Source organism: Pan paniscus, chromosome 13, assembly GCF_029289425.2.
Source record: "Pan paniscus chromosome 13, NHGRI_mPanPan1-v2.0_pri, whole genome shotgun sequence".
Classification (NCBI taxonomy): domain Eukaryota; kingdom Metazoa; phylum Chordata; class Mammalia; order Primates; family Hominidae; genus Pan; species Pan paniscus.
This window is the reverse complement of record NC_073262.2, coordinates 98,574,349-98,592,787: the sequence shown is the minus strand read 5'-3', so window position 1 is coordinate 98,592,787 and position 18,439 is coordinate 98,574,349. Positions and strand designations below refer to the sequence as shown.

The window sequence follows — 18,439 nt, the reverse complement described above, 5'->3', positions numbered from 1 at the left end:
TGATTTATGATTTGCCCATTTCACTGTCCAGCCTCATTGCCTACTTCTCCCCACTCCTCACTCATGACTTTTCAGTAACCCTGTCAACTTCTAGGTGTCTGCTCTCCTATGCTTCTTGTCTCCTGCACATTCTCCCCATCACTCTGAGCACACCCCCACCCCACATGTGCCTGTTCATCTAGCACACTCTATTCATTTTTCTGAGAAGCCCTCTCAGCAGACCTCAGTGCTGCTTGTTCTCTCCTGTGCTCTCACTTTGACCACATCTCTATCAGACAATTATCTGATCATTATGTTAGTATTTGTAAGTCTGCCTCCTGATGGGATCATCAGCTCCTTGAGAGCAGGGCTGTTTCACTGTTACATTTCTCCATTTATATCCACTTCCCAGCACAGTGACTGACACACAGAAATGCTGTGAGCATTCCATAGCTACTGTCTTAGTAAATGACTTAATATTTACAGTCTCATTTTACAGATGGAAGAGTAAGTTTCCCAAAGATTAAGAGACTTGTTCTAGGTCAGCCAGTACAGATGTCCTTTAATAGCAAGCCATGCTTTCTTTCTATTACATTACAGCAAATATAATTGGCAAAATATGTTGTTTGGAGAATAATTTATAGGCTTAAAAAGACTCTTCGTTTTAAACTGTAATTGGTATTTTTGTTTTACATTAAGTGTATATCAAATTTTTAAAAAAACTGCAGAAAACATCATGAGTAGTAAATATTAGATGTTTAAGTTTCAATAAAATAGACTCTTGGAAAATTGCTAAGTGGCCCAGAATTATTTATGCTATGTTTTAAAGTATACTATTCCACAAACTACAGACACTGTTGATGAACTTTTCCTCTCATTTTCTCTCCCCGACTGGGCTAGAGCAATAAGTTTGCCAGGAAACTAGAGAAAAGAGGACATAAATCAGCCTAGATAATCTATAAAATAGAAAATCTATTTTTGAATAACCTAAATTTTTTGAATATTTTATTGAGCTATTTTTTAGAGCCATTTAATTTGGAATGCCTTACCAATACCAATTATGTAACAAGGCTTTTTTACTTAAAACATACATACTTATCTTATATTAGAACACTATAGTTTTTAAGTGTTTAAATCCGGATTTATTTACCTTACGTGTTTCTTGTGAAGAGAGCCTATTGGACAAGAAAAATAACCTTGGAATATCTTGCTTTAGTATTGCTGATTGAAATGATATCAGAGTACAATTAAAGAAATTCTGTTTTTTTCCAGTTGTTTATAAAAATAGCATAGGTAAAAATTGAAATTTTCTTTTAGTCCCATTCTTGATTATTAAGAGATTTTTCAAATGCTGATAAATTATTTGTTTGCATAAATTCTTCAGCATATTAAAGATCACCATTATCTAACATTTTTATTCATTTTATTAGCTAGAACTTCTTACATAGATAATACAGAGTTGACTTTTTCTAATCTGTGAGTTAGAGGAATCTAAATCCATTAATTTAAAATTTTACAAGTCTGCATATTTTAGATCTCGGTCATTTTCCAGATCATCCTTTTATGTTTTACCAGTGACAAAATATAATAATAATTCTGATAACTCCTACAATGTTAAAATTTTTTGACACCAAGGGGTTTTAACTTTTAAGAATATTAACAACAAATTGTTTTTATTAGTTACGGTGCGAACGGTTTGTGGAGGAATTGGAGAGTTATGCTAAGCAATCAGAAGAATTTTATTCATTTGGAGATCTTCAGGATGTTCAGCGGTACCTAAAAAAGGCTCAAATACTGAATGGAAAGTTGGATTTAGCTGCAGATAAGGTATAATTCAAAAATTCTTAAAAAGATGAATTAGTTCAATTGAAAAAGCATTGAATTCGTTTTAGTTATTCACCTTTAAGAAGTAGATTCAAATAAAACAGTAACCACATTTAATTAGAGGATAATAGAATGACACAAATAGATTTTATAGACATGCTTCAAGGAGTAGCAGTATTGCTGTTTTCTATTGGTAGTGATACATTTTTTTCTATGTTAAAGATAGAGTTATATCTCAGTCTTCTTTTTAAACTTTGCTTTGCATCATTTAATTATTTGCATCATAGTTCTACTATGATAGTTGGGAGTCCATAGTTTTGAGCAGAAGCAGGCAAATGATAGTACCTGGTTACGGTTTAGTTCTTCCATCTTCATAGAGGACAGCTTAGATTTAGTGGCCTTGTTTTAAAATAAGGTCCATTATTTTCTCTCACCAAGCAATTTTGTTCCCAATACTACTGTTTCAGAAATCAGCTTTTTCATTAGAGGAAGCTGGAGGAAAAAGAGCCATACCCTTTGCCATATAAGATATTTACAGAGTTTAATTGTATTTTATATGAAAAGGAGAATGAAAACATACGATTAACTATGATGCTCTATCATTTTTCTTACATTGAAAGATCTTAATATCTTATTAGTTCAGGTAATTGTTTTATAATAATCACAAATATGTCAACATACGTGGAGAAAATAAAAACTCTGTAGTTATTTTAAACCAAGGCCACTGAGGTGGAACAAAATGGCTGAGTAGAAGCCTCCACTGATTGCTCCCCCCACCACCCACAGGAAACCAAGTTTTAACAATTATCTGCACACAGAAAAGCACCTTCATAAGAACCAAAAATCAGGTGAGCAATCACGTTACCTGGTTTTAACTTCATATCACTGAAAGAAGCATTGAAAACAGGAAAAACAGTCTTGAAACGCTGATGCTGCCCCTCCGCATTCCCCAATAGCACCCATGTGGTGCAGAGAGAGAATCTGTACACGTCGGGGAGGGACAGCGTAGTGACTGGGGGACTTTGCATAGAACTCAGTGCTGCCCTGTTGCAGCAGAAAGCAAAACTGTTCTGACCTCAGCTGGCACCTACCCACACAGAGAGCATTTGGACCAGACATAGCCAGCAGGGAAGCACCCATCCCAGTGGTCAGAACTTGAATTTCTCAGCAGGCCGTGCCACTGTGGGCTAAAGTGCTCTGGAGTCCTAAGTGAATTTAAAAGACAGTCTAGGTTACAAGGACTGGAATTCTTAGGCAAGCCCTGTTGCTGTCCTGGGCTTAGAGCTGGTGAACTGGGTTAACATGTGACCTAAGGAGACACCATGCAGGGTGGCTGAGGAAGTGCTTATGCCATGCTTCTCCCAACCCTAAGCAGTATAGCTCACACCCATGAAGGTGACTTCTTCCTTCTGCTTGAGGAGAGTAGGGAGGAGAGAAAAGACAGCTTTGTCTTACATCTTGGATACTAGCTCAGCCACAGTAGGGCAGGGCAACGTGCAGGGTTGTGAGGCCCCCATTTCAGGCCTTATCTCCCAGATGACATATGTAGACATACCCTGGGCTGGAAGAGAACCCACTGCCTTGAAGGCCTTGAAGGGAAGGACACAATCCTGGCAGGATTCATCACCTGCTGACTAAAGAGCCCTTAGGCCCTGAATAACCAATAGTGATATCCAGGTAGTATGCTATGGGCCTTAGGTGAGACTCTGATACATGCTGGCTTTGGGTACCATCTCAGCCACACTGGGATAGAGAACCAAGTGGGACCTTGGGGCCCCCAAGTCCAGGCCTAGGCTCTTAGACAGTATTTCTGGACCTGCCATGGGCCAGAGGGGAGCCCACTGCCCTGAAGGCTGAGTCCCAGGCCTGGCAGTATTCACCACAAGCTGACTGAAGAGTGCTTGGGCCTTAAATGAACATTGGCAGTGGCCTGGCAGAACTGCCCATGGGCCAGTGGTGGCAGCAGCAGGAGAGGCTCTTCCTCTTGTGGAAAGAGGAGGGAAGGGTGGGAAGGATTTTGTCTTGTGGTTTGGGTTCAAGCTTAGTAGAATAGAACACCAAACCTGGAGAAAGATGCCAGTGTTCAAGTACAAGGTTACAGAACACCAAGCAAATTTAACCCAAAGAAGACTACCTCAAGGCATTTAATAATCAAACTTCCAAAGGTCAAAAATAAAGGAACCTAAAAGCAGCAAGAGAAAAGAAACAAATAGCACACAATGGAGCTCCAACACATCTGACTGCAGGCTTTTCAGTGGGAACCTTACAGGCCAGGACAATGGCATGACATATTTAAAGTGCTGAAAGAAAAAACTTGTACCCTAGAATAGTATATCTCATGAAAATATCCTTCAAACATGAACTAGCAAGAGAGACTTTCCCAGACAAACAAAAGCTGAGAGATTTCATCAACACCAGACCTATCCTACAGGAAATGCCATAGTTTGCGAATCTGAAAGAACAGTATGAGCAATAATAAATCATCTGAAGGCACAAAACTCACTGGTAATAATAAGCACACAGAAAAATAGACTATTATAATACTGTTTAATTGTGCTATGTAAACTACTCATGTCTTAAGTAGAAAGACTAAACGACGAGCCCATCAAAAATAATAAATGCAACTACTTTTCAAGATATAAACAATACAAAAAGATATAAAGAGAAACAAAAAAAGTTAAAAAGCAGGAGGATGAAGTCAAAGTGTAGATTTTTAAATTAGTCTCCTTTTTGCTTATTTATGCAATCAGTGTTGTCTTCAGTTTAAAATCATGGGTCATAAGATATTATTTTCAAGCTTCATGGTAATCTAACATAAAAAACTATATACAACAGATGCACAAAAAATGAAAAGCAAGAAATTAAAACATACCATCAGAGAAAATCACCTTCACTAAAAGGAAGATAGGAAGGAAGGAAAGCAAGAGAAGCCCACAAAACAACCAGAAAACATAAAATGGCAGAAGTAACTCCTTACTTATCAATAATAATATTGAATGTAAATGGACTAACTTCTCTAATCAAAAGATATAGCATGGATAAATGGTTTTTTTAAAAAAAATAGCAAGACCCAGTGGTCTGTTGCCTTCAAGAAACACACTTTACCTATAAAGTCACACATAGACTGAAAATAAAAGGTTGAAAAAATATATTCCATGCCAATGGTAACAAAAAATTACCAGGAGTAGCAATGCTTGTATCAGGCAAAATAGACTTCAAGACAAAAACTGTGAGAAGACACAAAGTATTATATAACGATATGAGGATCAATTCAGCAAGAGGGTATGACAATTATAATTTATATGCAACAAACACTGGAGTGCCCAGATATATAAAGCAAATAATATTAGAGCTAAAGAGAGAAATAGACCTCAATACAATAACAGCTGGAGACTTAAACACCTCACTTTTGGCACTGGACAGATGTCCCTGACAGAAAACCAACAAAGAAACATCAGATTTAATCTATGCTGTAGACCAAATGAACCTAATAAATATTTACAGAACATTTCATCCAACAGCTGCAGAACGCGAATTCTTCTCCTCAGCATATGGGTAATCCTCAAGGATAGACCATATGTTAGGTCACAAAAAAAGGTTTAAAACATTTTAAAAAAGGAAATGATATCAAGCATCTTCTCTGACCACAGTGGAATAAAACTAGAAATTAATAACAAGAAGAATTTTGGAAACTATACAAACACATAGGAATTAAGCAATATGCTCCTGAATGAGCAGTGGGGTCAATGAAAAAATTAAGAGGAAATGGAAAAATTTCTTGAAACAAATGATAATGGAAACACAACATACCAAAACATATGGCATCTAGTGAAAGCAGTGCTAAGGGGGAAATTTATAACTATAGGTACCTACACCAAAACAAACACACAAACAAACAAAAAAACTAATTATGCACCTTAAGGAACTAGAAAAGCAAGAGTAAACCAAACCCAAAATCAGTAGAGAAAAGAAATAATAAACATCAGAGCAGAAATTTAAAAATTGCAATGAAGAAAACAATAAAAATTAATGATATGAAAACTTGGTTTTTGAAAAAATAAAATTGATAAACCTTTAACTAGACTACCCAAGAAAAAAAGAAAGACCCAAATGAGTAAAATCAGAAATGAAAAAGGAGACATTACAACTAATTCTGTAGAAATTCTAAGGCTCAATAGTGGCTACTGTGAGCAACTGTATGCCAATAAATAGGAAAATCTAGAGGAAATGCTTAAATTCCTAGATACACACAAACTACCAAGATTGAACCATGCAGCAATCCAAAACCTGAACAGACCAACAACAAGTAAGAAGATTGAATGCATAATAAAAAAATCTCCCAGTAAAGAAAAACCCAGGACCCAATGGCTTCACTGCTAAATTCTAGCCAACATTTACAAAAGAACTAATGTCAATCCTAAACTATTCTGAAAAATATAGGAGAGAATACTTCCAGATTTATTCTAGGAGGTTAGTATTACCTTGATACCAAAACTAGACAAAGACACATCAGAAAAAGAAAACTTTAGGCCAATATCCCTAATGAACATTGAGGCAAGAATCCTCAACAAAATACTGGCAAACTGAATTCAACAATGCATTAAAAACATCATTCATCATGATCAAGTGTAATTTATCCTGGGATGTAAGGATGGTTCTACATAAACATATCAATCAATTTGATGCATCATATAAAGAGAATGAAGGACAAAAATAATATGATCATTTCAATTGGTGCTGAAAAAGCATTTAATAAAATTCAACATCACTTCATGATGAAAACCCTCATAAAACTGGCTATTGAAGGAACATACCTCAACATAATAAAAGCCATAAAAGACAGACCCACAGCTAGTATCATACTGAATGGGGAAAAACTGAAAGAAAGCCTTTTATCTAAAATCTGGAAGACATCAAGGATGCCCACTTTCACCACTGTGAGTCAACATAGTGCTGGAAGTTCTAGCTACAGCAGTCCAATGAGAGAAGGAAATAAAGGGCATCCAAACTGGAAAGGAAGAAGTCATATTTTCCTTGTTTGTAGATGATATGAACTTTTTTTTTTTTTTTCAGACGGAGTCTCACTCTGTCACCCAGGCTGGAGTGCAGTGGCGTGACCTCGGCTCACTGCATCCTCTGCCTCCTGGGTTCAAGCGATTCTTCTGCCTCAGTCTCTCTAGTAGCTAGGACTACAGGCGCGTGCCACCATGCCTGGCTAATTTTTTTTTTTTTTTGTATTTTTAGTAGAGATGGGTGTTACCATGTTGGCCAGGCTGGTCTCGAACTCCTGACCTCGTGATCCGCCTGCCTCGGCCTCCCAAAGTGCTGGGATTACAGGCGTGAGCCACCGCGCCCGGCCAATATGATCTTGTAGTTGGAAAAATGTAAAGACTCCTCCAAAAAAAAAAAAAAAAACTATTAGAACTGATAAATTCAGTAAAGTCACAGGATACAAAATTGACATACAAAAATCAGTGGCATTTATATATACCAAAGGTGGACAATCTGAAAAAGAAATCAAGAAAGTAATCCCATTTACAATAGTCTCAAATAAATACCTAAGAATTAATTTAGCCAAAGAAGCCACAGATCTCTACAATGAAAAGTATAAAATATTGATGAAAGAAATTGAAGGTGACACATAAAAAGGTATATTCCATGTTCATGGATTTGAAGAATCAATATTGTTAAAATGTTCATACTACCCAAAGCAATCTTCACATTCAATGTAATCCCTATCAAAATGCCAATGAGATTCCTCACAGAAATAGAAAAAACACTCCTAAATTTTTTTTGTCTCCTGCCCATCCCCACAGTTCTACAATTTTTATGGAACTACAAAAAACTTAGAATAGCCAAAGCTAAGAACAAAAAGAACAAAACTGGTGGAATCACATTACCTAGTTTCAAATTAGGATTCAGAGCTTTAGTAACCAAAGCAGCATGGTACTGGCAGAAAAACAGACGCATAGACCAATGGAACAGAATGGAGAGCCCAGAAACAAATTCATAAATCTACAGTAAATTCATTTTAGAGAAAAATGCCAAGGACATACTTTGGGAAAAAGACAATCTCTTCAACAAATAGTACTGGGAAAACTGGATATTCATATACAGAAGAATGAAACTAGACCCCTATCTCTCACCATATAAAAAATCAAATCAAAATGGATTAAAGACTTAAATCTAAGACCTCAAACTATGAAACTACTACAAGAAACATTGGAGAAACTCTCCAGGAATTTGGACTGGGCAAAAATTTCTTGAGTAATACCCCACAAGCACAGGCAAACAAAGCAAAAGTGGACAAACGGGATCACATCCAGTTAAAAACTTCTGTACAACAAAGGAAACAATAAACAACATGAAGAGACAACCCAGAGCATGGGAGAAAATATTTGCGAACTACCCATCTGATGAGGGATTAATAACTGGAATATATAAGGAGATCATACAACTCTGTTGGAAAATCTCTAATAACCTGAATTTAAAATGGGCAAAAGATCTGAAGAGACATGTCACAAAAGAAGACATACAAATGGCAAATAGACATTTGGAAAGGTGTTCAACATCATTGATTATCAGAGACATGCAAATCAAAACCACAATGAGATACCATGTCACTTCAGTTAAAATGGCTTTTATTCAAAAAACAGTCAATAACTGCTGTCAAAGATGTAGAGAAAAGGAAACTTTCTTACACTGTTGATTGGAAGGTAAGTTAGTACAACCACTATGGAGAACAGTTTGCAGCTTCCTTAAAAAACTAAAACTAGAGCTACCATATCATCCAGGAGTCCAGCTGCTGGTATATACCCCAAAGAAAGGAAGTCAAGATATCAAAGAGATATCTGCACTCCCATGATTGTTGCAGAACTGTTGACAGTAGCCAAGATTTGGAAGCCTAAGTGTCCAGCAAGAGATGAATAGATAAAGAAAATGTGGTATCTGTACACAATGGTGTACTATTCAGCCATAACAAACAAGAAGATTCTGTCATTTGCAACAACACTGATGGAACTGGAAGTCATTATATTAAGTGAATAAGCCAGGCACAGAAAGACAAACTTTGCATGTTCCCACTTGTGTGAGCTAAAAAGTAAAACAATTGAACTCATGGAGATACAGAGTAGAAGAATGGTTACCAAAAGCTGGGAAGGGTAGTGATGGGGTGGGGTAGGGGGTAAGTAGGAACGTTGAGTGGGTACAAAAAATAGTAAGAATAAATAAGGTCTAGTATTTGTCAACAATAATTTAATTGCACATTTAAAAATAACCTAAAACAGGGCCAGGCACAGTGGCTCACACCTCTAATCCCAGCACTTTGGGAGGCCAAGGCAGGCAGATCACTTGAGCCAAGGAATTTGAGACCAGCCTGAGCAACATGGTGAAACCCTATCTCCACTAAAATTACAAAAATTAGCCAGGCATGGTGGCACGTGCCTGTAGTCCCAGCTACTTGGGAGGCTAAGGTGGGAGGATCATTTGAGCCCAGGAAATCGAGGCTGCAGTGAGCCGAGATCTTGCCACTGCATTCCAGTCTGAGTGACAGAGCGAGACTGTCTCAACAACAACCAACCAACCAAAAGTGTATAATTGGATTGTTTATAACACGAAGGATAAATATTTGAGGGAATGGATACCCCATTTAACATATGATTGTTAGGCATTGTATACCGCTATCAAAGTATCTCATGTACACCATAAGTATATACACCTACTACTGTGTACCCACAAATATTTTTTTAAAAACTGAGGCCACTGAAATTTTAAGTAACCTCATAACCCATGTATTTAGCTAACGAACACTTTTCAGTTCTCTTCTCAACTGTCCATATCCTCACATATTTCACAACTAAAGTAAGAGGAAGTGTTCAAGACTGAACTCGAGTTTCATTTTCTTTACAGAAGCATCTGTGACTGCAGTACTTCAGCACTCTCTCTCAACTCTGGGTGTTAGCATTTTATAGTATATTTTATTCATTTTAAATTTATTTTGCTGAGATGTCTTTTCTATTGCTTTATATTATTATTATTGAAAAATTAGTTAAATTTTCACCTATGTATATTTTTTCTCCTGAGCTGGATTACTAACTCCTTGGAGTTAGTATTTTGCAATATAATACTTTTTTTCTATTTTCCACAGTACCTAACACAATGCTGTGTATATTAAAAAATATTTAAGTTCTTATTAACTAAAGAATGATGCTGTGTCCTCAATGTGTCTAGACAGACAAAAACTCTTTCTTTATGTATGTAAATGTGCATTAACTATTTTAACTAATGTAACCAGACATTGTTCTCTGAAAACTGTAATAAAAAAGAAATAGGGGAATGCTATTCAGCCTTAGAGGGGGAATAAAAACGGGAAATCCTGTCATTTGTGACAACATGGATAAACCTGGAGGACTTATGTTAAGTCAAATATGCCAGGCACAGAAAGACAAATACCACATGATCTCAGTTATAGTGGAATCTAATGAAAAATCAAATTCATAGGAGCAGAGAGTAGAATGATGCCTACAAGGGTGGGGCTGGTGGGTAGTGGGGATTGGGGAAGATGTTGGTCAAAGGATAAAAAATTTCAGTTAGGAGGAATACGTTTAGGTATCTATTGTACAAATTGGTAACTACAGCTAATAGCAATGTATTGTATACTTGAACATTGCTAAGAGTAGATTGTGTAGTGTTCTTATTACAAAAAAATAAGTGTGTGAGGTAATGTATGTTAATTAGTTTTATTTACCCATTTCATAATTATACATTTTCTCAAAACATGTTATGTACCATAAATATATACATTTTTGTCAATTAAAAAGAAGTAAATAGGAAAATGAGATTACTGCTTTGTTTTTCTAGATTATTGAAGTTTAACTTCAGGGCTTAGTAAGGTTTTTTTGGCTCACATTTGAAATAGATATTTAAAAAAACTTAATTTGCAGTATCCTTCACTTTCAAAATAACTAATATATTCAATACTTATCCTTTCAGATTGAGCAGTTTAATGCTGAAGAGGAAGCATTTGGTTGGCTACCATCTGTATATCCTCAACGTAAAAAAATCCAAGATGGCTTGAACCCTTATCTTCGTCTTTATGAAACTGCTGTCGAATTTAGCAGCAAATATAGAGCATGGACAGAAGGGCCATATCACAAAGTGAATCCAGACCAAGTAGAAGCAGATACTGGAAATTACTGGAGAGGATTATATAAACTGGAGAAAACCTTTCATGATTCTCCATATGCATTGGCAATGACAAAAAAAGTAAGATCAAAGGTGGAAGATTTCAAGCAGCACATTCCTCTCATTCAAGTGATCTGTAATCCTGGTTTGCGCCCCAGGCACTGGGAGGCCATGTCTGCCATTGTTGGTTACCCTTTGCAGCCATCAGATGACTCCACAGTCTTCTCTTTTTTAGACATGAATCTGGAACCATATATAGACCGATTTGAAGGTATTAGTGAAGCAGCTAGCAAAGAATATTCTCTTGAAAAGGCGATGGAGAAGATGATTACTGAATGGGATGCAGTGGAATTTGTCATCCATTCTTATAGAGAAACTGGGACATTTATTTTGGCATCAGTTGATGAAATTCAGATGTTGTTGGATGACCATATTATTAAAACACAAACTATGCGAGGATCTCCTTTCATTAAGCCTTATGAAAAACAAATGAGGTAAAGTGATATTTATATGGCAATGTTTATGCTATGTTACCAAAATCACTTGTATTTGATGTAAAGTTCTTTTGAGAATTATTTCACACATAATATTTCATACTTAATATTTTATTTCTTTTGAGAATTGATTTTGCATTTCATACTTAGCATTTCATACTAAATATTTAAGATCTTTAAATATTTAAAGATATTATAATCAATGGCTTCATTGCTATTGGACGATTGCTCATCCTTTGCTATCATCTTAATGGTTTGTTAACTTCTGTATTCATAACAAAGACAGTGGACAATCAACATCCAGATATTCGTTTTTATTGCCTACAATATGATCTTATTTTTTAACTCTCAAAAATAATTTTGTATCTGTGAACGGAAGATAATAATTTTGTTTTAAAAATATATTAGCTTGTCATAGAAGATTGCTGAATATCTATTGTAATTTCTACTCATATGCATGCGGGATGGCAAGTAAGTGAAAAAGAATGAAACTATAATTTTAGTTGGGAGTTTTAAGTATCATACACAGCCAATTAAAGTAAGCCTAGCTGTCTGTCAATGTTTCCAGTTTTTGTAATTAGGCAGGCTATATATTACCTTAAAAAAACAGAGTCCATCAAAATCAGACTACTGTCTTCAGTGGATTTGCATGGCAAGGGAATGCTAACAGCTTGGTAGTATCTGCCTCTGGTGACTTAGGTGTTATCGTACACTTGAGCATGTTCTGATTGGTCTTGGCTCATTCTCTGTGTTTGGTCCTTCTGCCTCCTGCCAGCTTGCTCCAGCATGCACATTAAGAGAAGAATTTTTAAACTACTCTGAAGGTGGTACATCTAGATTCCATTTTAAGGGACTATGCGTGATATCATATAGCTGCTTGGAAATTTTCTGAATCACACAAAAATTAGATAGAAAAAGAGGGAAGAACAACAGAAGAAAGCAGAAGCATTCAGGTCTTCTTGTGCAAAGAGGTTAAACAAATTCACTGATAAGCATTGAAAGAAAAATATTTTAGAAAGACTTCTGAAAATGCCTGGTTACTTGGTGAACTCATTAACATTTCTTTGTTTTAAAGATCTAAAATCACAGAGCACCACTTAAATGATGAGTAATGTGTTAATATACGTAAGACTACGCCACATCTAAGTTCTGTTGCTATTTAATTAAATTTATTTATTTATTTATTTGAGATGGAGACTTGCTCTGATGCCCAGGCTGGAGTGCAGTGGCACAATCTCAGCTCACTGCAACCTCCACCTCCTGGATTCAAATGAAGTTGCTATTAATAAATCATTCTTCCTTATGACTATGTTATCTCTGATAGCAGAGTAATTACAACTGTCTGGGTTCAAATCTTGGCTCTATTGTTTATTATCTGGCTAAACTTGAGCCTGGCACTTGCCTCTATGTGCCTTAGTCTCTCCATTGATAAATAGATGTTACAATGGACCTTACCTCATAGGGTTGACATGATAATGGACTAAACACATAGAGACCTTAGAACTGTACTTGTAAAATTATTAGTTTATGGAGTAATTATATTTATTCTTGAGGAAATTAAATCATTATCTATATTCTCTATACTTAGAAACAAACTGATAACCTATTGTAAATTTAAATATTCCACCTTCTCATGAGTGCCACACTGTTTTGGAGTATGTACATTTTTCTTTAAATGCCAGTTACATCTTATAAATTGAAATACAGTTGACCCTTGAACAATTTGGGGTTTTAGGGGCGCTGACCCCCCACACAGTTGAAAATCTGCATATAACTTTTGACTCCTCAAAACCTTAACTACAAATAGCCTACCGTTAACCAGAAGCCTTAAAAATAACATAACACATACTTTGAATGTTACATGTATTATATACTATATTCTTAAAGTAGGCTGGAGGAAGGAAAATGTTATTAAGAAAATCATGAGAAAAATATATTTACTATTCATTAAGTGCCAGTGGATCATCATGAAGATCTTCATCCTCGTCATCTTCATGCCGAGTATACTGAGGAGGAGGAGGAAGAGGAGGGGTTGGTCTTCTTATCTCAGGGATGGCAGAAGCAGAAGAGGGGGAGAGGGTGTTAGGGGAGACAGGAGAGTCAGGCAAAGTCCATGTAACCTTTATTGAAAAAAATCCGTGTAAAAGTGGACCTACACAGTTGAAACCTGTGTTGTTGAAGGGTCAACTATATTTTAGAAATAAGGGCTTTATTCTAGAAATAAAGCCTTTATGAGCCCAAATTAAGGGGGAAAAAAGAACATTAAAGGAAAGGAGTATTGGATATAACTATCTTTCCTCAGAAGCTCAGAGTACCCTTGATTGGGAATACCTTTACTGTCAACAAAATCTCATTTTTCAATTTGTACTCTCTAGCCATGGAACTAGATAGCAGAGAGGTTTATTGCTATGACATATACAGAAACCAGCCCAATAGTAGATAAGTATATCTTAACGTGTATATCTGTATAAGCATAAATGTTATATTATTATCTTTAAACATATTTTGTAGAACAAATCTAGTGATTTATCTTTAAATGCAACTAGATGAATGGAAATTGGAATATTATATACATTATATACAAGATTGTATATAATGTATAACAATTGTATAACATTATATACAACACTGACAACCTAGTTGTGGTTTTGAATTTTGTCATTTGAAACATTTGCTTGGTTTGCTGTCAGTAAGAGCCACTGTGTTTTGCTCCTCAGAGAATGGGAGGGCAAGCTCCTACTGCTTCAGGAGATTCTGGATGAATGGCTCAAAGTCCAAGCCACGTGGCTGTATCTGGAGCCCATTTTCAGCTCTCCAGACATTATGTCTCAAATGCCTGAGGAAGGCAGACGATTTACAGCTGTGGATAAGACATGGAGAGATATAATGAGAAGTGTCATGCAGGTAGGTGAAAAAATCTCCAAAAATGTCATTATTTGGTTGAAGTGACATGATTTTTGTTTTCAGAAATCCGTATAAGCCATTATTGTTTCCAATAAGCCATTGTCTGTTTCATACATAAATTGTCTTTTCAGCTATTACTTTAGAATGCCAGGAGCAGAAAATGTCGCAAGCGAAAGTAGGTATTTTGTCCTGATTACTCCTTGAGGTCCAAATTGGAATTTGCATTGTTTAACAACCTTTGGTTCTATTATTGGTTCTTATCTGATGCACTGGAGGGAAGACACTGTACGAGGTACTTGCTGTCTCCGTCTGTTCTGTGGCTCTCTTGTTATGGAATGCAACCCACTGAAACTCACTGTGATGCACACATGTCAGTATGCCAACCTCTCAACACATTTTTCTGGTAGGGACCTAAAAAAAGATGAGTTGCGAAGATAAATATATCTAAAAAGTCCAATAAATGCAAATAAAATGCAATAAAGAAAGAAAAATACACAAATACTGTGGAGGAGAACTTAAAATTTAAGCTAAAGAGAGAATTTAATAAAAACCAGTAACACTAAAAAAAAGTACGTTTTTCGTTCAATTCAGAAGACTTTTTTTTTTTTTTTTTTGAGACAGAGTCTCGCTCTGTCACCCAGGCTGGAGTGCAGTGGTGCAATCTTGGCTTACTGCAACCTTTGCCTCCCAGGCTCAAGTGATTCTCCTGCCTCAGCCTCCCAAGTAACTGAGATTACAGGTGTGTGCCACCATGCCCAGCTAATTTTTGTATTTTCAGTAGAGATGGGGTTTCACCATGTTGGCCAGGCTGGTCTCGATCTCTTGACCTCAAGTGATCCACCTGCCTCGGCCTCCCAAAATGCTGGGATTGCAGGCGTGAGCCACCATGACTGGCAGAATACATTTATTTACTGCCTCGGAAGCATGGTTGTGTGTCATTAAATATTAAAATAGAAAAAAATTAGTTATTAAATCATATCATTAAATGAATATAAACTTCTGCATTGGTATTTTGATAAAATATAATACTATAAGGTAGGATAAGTATTATCTTAAAAATGTCTTACCCTGAAATAGAAATATGCATATCTTTATTGTTATTTAAACTTTAAGAGCTGTTACTATAATCCGAAATATTGATAATACTGTATTGACGTCAACTATATGATCTGATAGGAAAATATTCAGAAAGATGGACTTAGTTTTATTTATTTAATCTTTACCTCATTTATATAATAATACCTGAAACAAATCTTTTTATAAACCAAACTTTTGTAAAATTAATCACACTGGAATTAATTCCATATTTAAAGAACCTATTAGTAAGTTGCTTTGTAACACAATCATCTCTAATTAATTTATGTCATAAATTCAGTCTTTTATATATAGTTTCCTTACAACAGTGCAAAATCCTTATAATATGGATATATTTCCATTTAGAAGGTGATGAAGGAGAACTTTTTGTTGTTTTAAAAAGCAAAAAGTAGATACTTGTATTCTTTTAGTTAGTATATTTAAAAAATTAAATTCTTTTAAAATATGCAATCAAAATACTCTTCAAAATTCCATATTGCCAAGAAATTTTATAGATATATCAGTTCCTTGAAAGGGCAGCTGTGTTGGGCCTTGTAAATAAAGGAGGCAAATTTTTATCCTATGAAACCACTGGAAACAAACAAAAACATTACTTGCCCTCATTTCTAAATAAAAAGGTATTTTCTGTGGGGGAGGGGAGAGTAACACTTCATTTACTTTTGCTTAAGACTTGATTGTCTTAATCCTAAGCCAAAAGAACAAAGCTGGAGGCATCAAGCTACCTGACTTCAAACTATACTACAAGGCTACAGTAACCAAAACAACATGGTACTGGTACCAAAACAGAGATATAGACCAATGGAACAGAAGAGATCCCTCAGAAATAATACCACATGTCTACAACCATCTGATCTTTGACAAACCTGACAAAAACAAGAAATGGGGAAAGGATTCCCTATTTAATAAATGGTGCTGGGAAAACTGGCTAGCCACATGTAGAAAGCTGAAACTGGATCCCTTCCTTACACCTTATACAAAAATTAAGTCAAGATGGATTAAAGACTTAAATGTTAGACCTAAAACCATAAAAACCCTAGAAGAAAACCTAGGCAATACCATTCAGGACATAGGCATGGGCAAGGACTTCATGTCTAAAACACCAAAAGCAATGGCAACAAAAGCCAAAATTGACAAATGGGGTATAATTAAACTAAAGAGCTTCTGCACAGCAAAAGAAACTACCATCAGAGTGAACAGGCAACCTACAGAATGGGAGAAAATTTTTGCAATCTACCCATCTGACAAAGGGCTAATATCCAGATTCTACAAAGAACTCCAACAAATTTACAAGAAAAAAACAACCCCATCAACAAGTGGGTGAAGGATATGAACAGACACTTTTCAAAAGAAGACATTTATGCAGCCAACAGACACATGAAAAAATGCTCATCATCACTGGCCATCAGAGAAATGCAAATCAAAACCACAATAAGATAACATCTCATGCCAGTTAGAATGGTGATCATTAAAAAGTCAGGAAACCACAGGTGCTGGAGAGGATGTGGAGAAATAGGAACACTTTTACACTGTTGGTGGGACTGTAAACTAGTTCAACCATTGTGGAAGACAGTGTGGTGATTCCTCAAGGATCTAGAACTAGAAATACCATTTGACCTGGCCATCCCATTACTGGGTATATGCCCAAAGGATAACAAATCATGCTGCTATAAAAACACATGCACACGTATGTTTAGTGCGGCACTATTCACAATAGCAAAGACATGGAACCAACCCAAATGTCCATCAATGATAGACTGGATAAAGAAAATGTGGCACATATACACCATGGAATACTATGCAGCCATAAATAAGGATGAGTTCATGTCCTTTGTAGGGACATGGATGAAGCTGGAAACCATCATTCTCAGCAAACTATTGCAAGGACAGGAAACCAAACACCGCATGTTCTCACTCATAGGTGGGAATTGAACAATGAGAACACCTGGACACAGGAAGGGGAACATCACACACCAGGGCCTGTCGTGGGGTGGGGAGAGTGGGGAGGGATAGCATTAGGAGATATACCTAATGTTAAATGACGCGTTAATGGGTGCAGCACACCAACATGGCACATGTATACAATGTAACAAACCTGCACGTTGTGCACATGTACCCTAGAACTTAAAGTATAATTAATAAATAAAATTTGAAAAAAAGACTCGATTGTCTTTCTCATCTGCTTTGCATTTTCTCTTTCTCCATATGTTAGTATTCAGGGAAGCTTTTGCTCATGCTCTCCAAAGAGCTGAAAATAAACAGAAACCCATATTCTTTTAGGAAGTCTAATGAGATGATGTGTACAGTAGAGGCCACTGGATTAATTGCTTGGTACATAAGGTTATTGCCTTCATTCTTAGGAGTTCCTAATAAAGGTTCTTTTAAAAACCTCAGAGGTTGAAAATAGGATGTAAATACTGTTGTTAATATAACTGGCTTACAGTGTAAACAGAGCCGCTGGGAAGTTCCAACTGGGTAGAGCCCAGAACACTGCAGCTCAGCAAAGCTGCTGTAGCCAGACTGTCTCTCTAGATTCCTCCTCTCTGGGCAGGGCATCTCTGAAAGAAAGGCAGCAGCCCCAGTCAGGGGCTTATAGATAAAACTCCCATCTCCCTGGGACAGACCACCCATGGGAAGGGGCGGCTGTGGGCACAGCTTCAGCAGACTTAAATGTTCCTACCTGCTGGCTCTGAAGAGAGCAGTGGATCACCCAGCAAAGTGCTTGAGCTCTGCTAAGGGACAGACTGCCTTCTCAGGTGGGCCCCTGACCTCTGTGCCTCCTGACTGGGAGACACCTCCCAGCCAGGGTCAACAGACACCTCATACAGGAGAACTCCAGCTGGCATCTGGCGGGTGCCCCTCTGGGACGAAGCTCCCAGAGGAAGGAATAGACAGCAATCTTTGCTGTTCTGCAGCCTCTGCTAGTGATACCCAGGCAAACAGGGTCTGGAGTGGACCTCCAG

At 36.7% G+C, this 18,439-nt stretch overlaps 1 protein-coding gene across 1 annotated transcript in view; it reads left to right on the top strand.

Moving 5' to 3' along the window:
• DNAH7 (dynein axonemal heavy chain 7) overlaps positions 1 to 18,439 on the top strand; it is a 336,155-nt gene that overhangs the window by 99,416 nt on the left and 218,300 nt on the right. Inside the window, exons 17-19 of the mRNA XM_008950635.4 lie at positions 1,660 to 1,806; positions 10,795 to 11,480; positions 14,198 to 14,384. Coding sequence (XP_008948883.3) covers positions 1,660 to 1,806; positions 10,795 to 11,480; positions 14,198 to 14,384 — 1,020 coding nt within the window. The remainder of the gene's footprint in view (positions 1 to 1,659; positions 1,807 to 10,794; positions 11,481 to 14,197; positions 14,385 to 18,439) is intronic.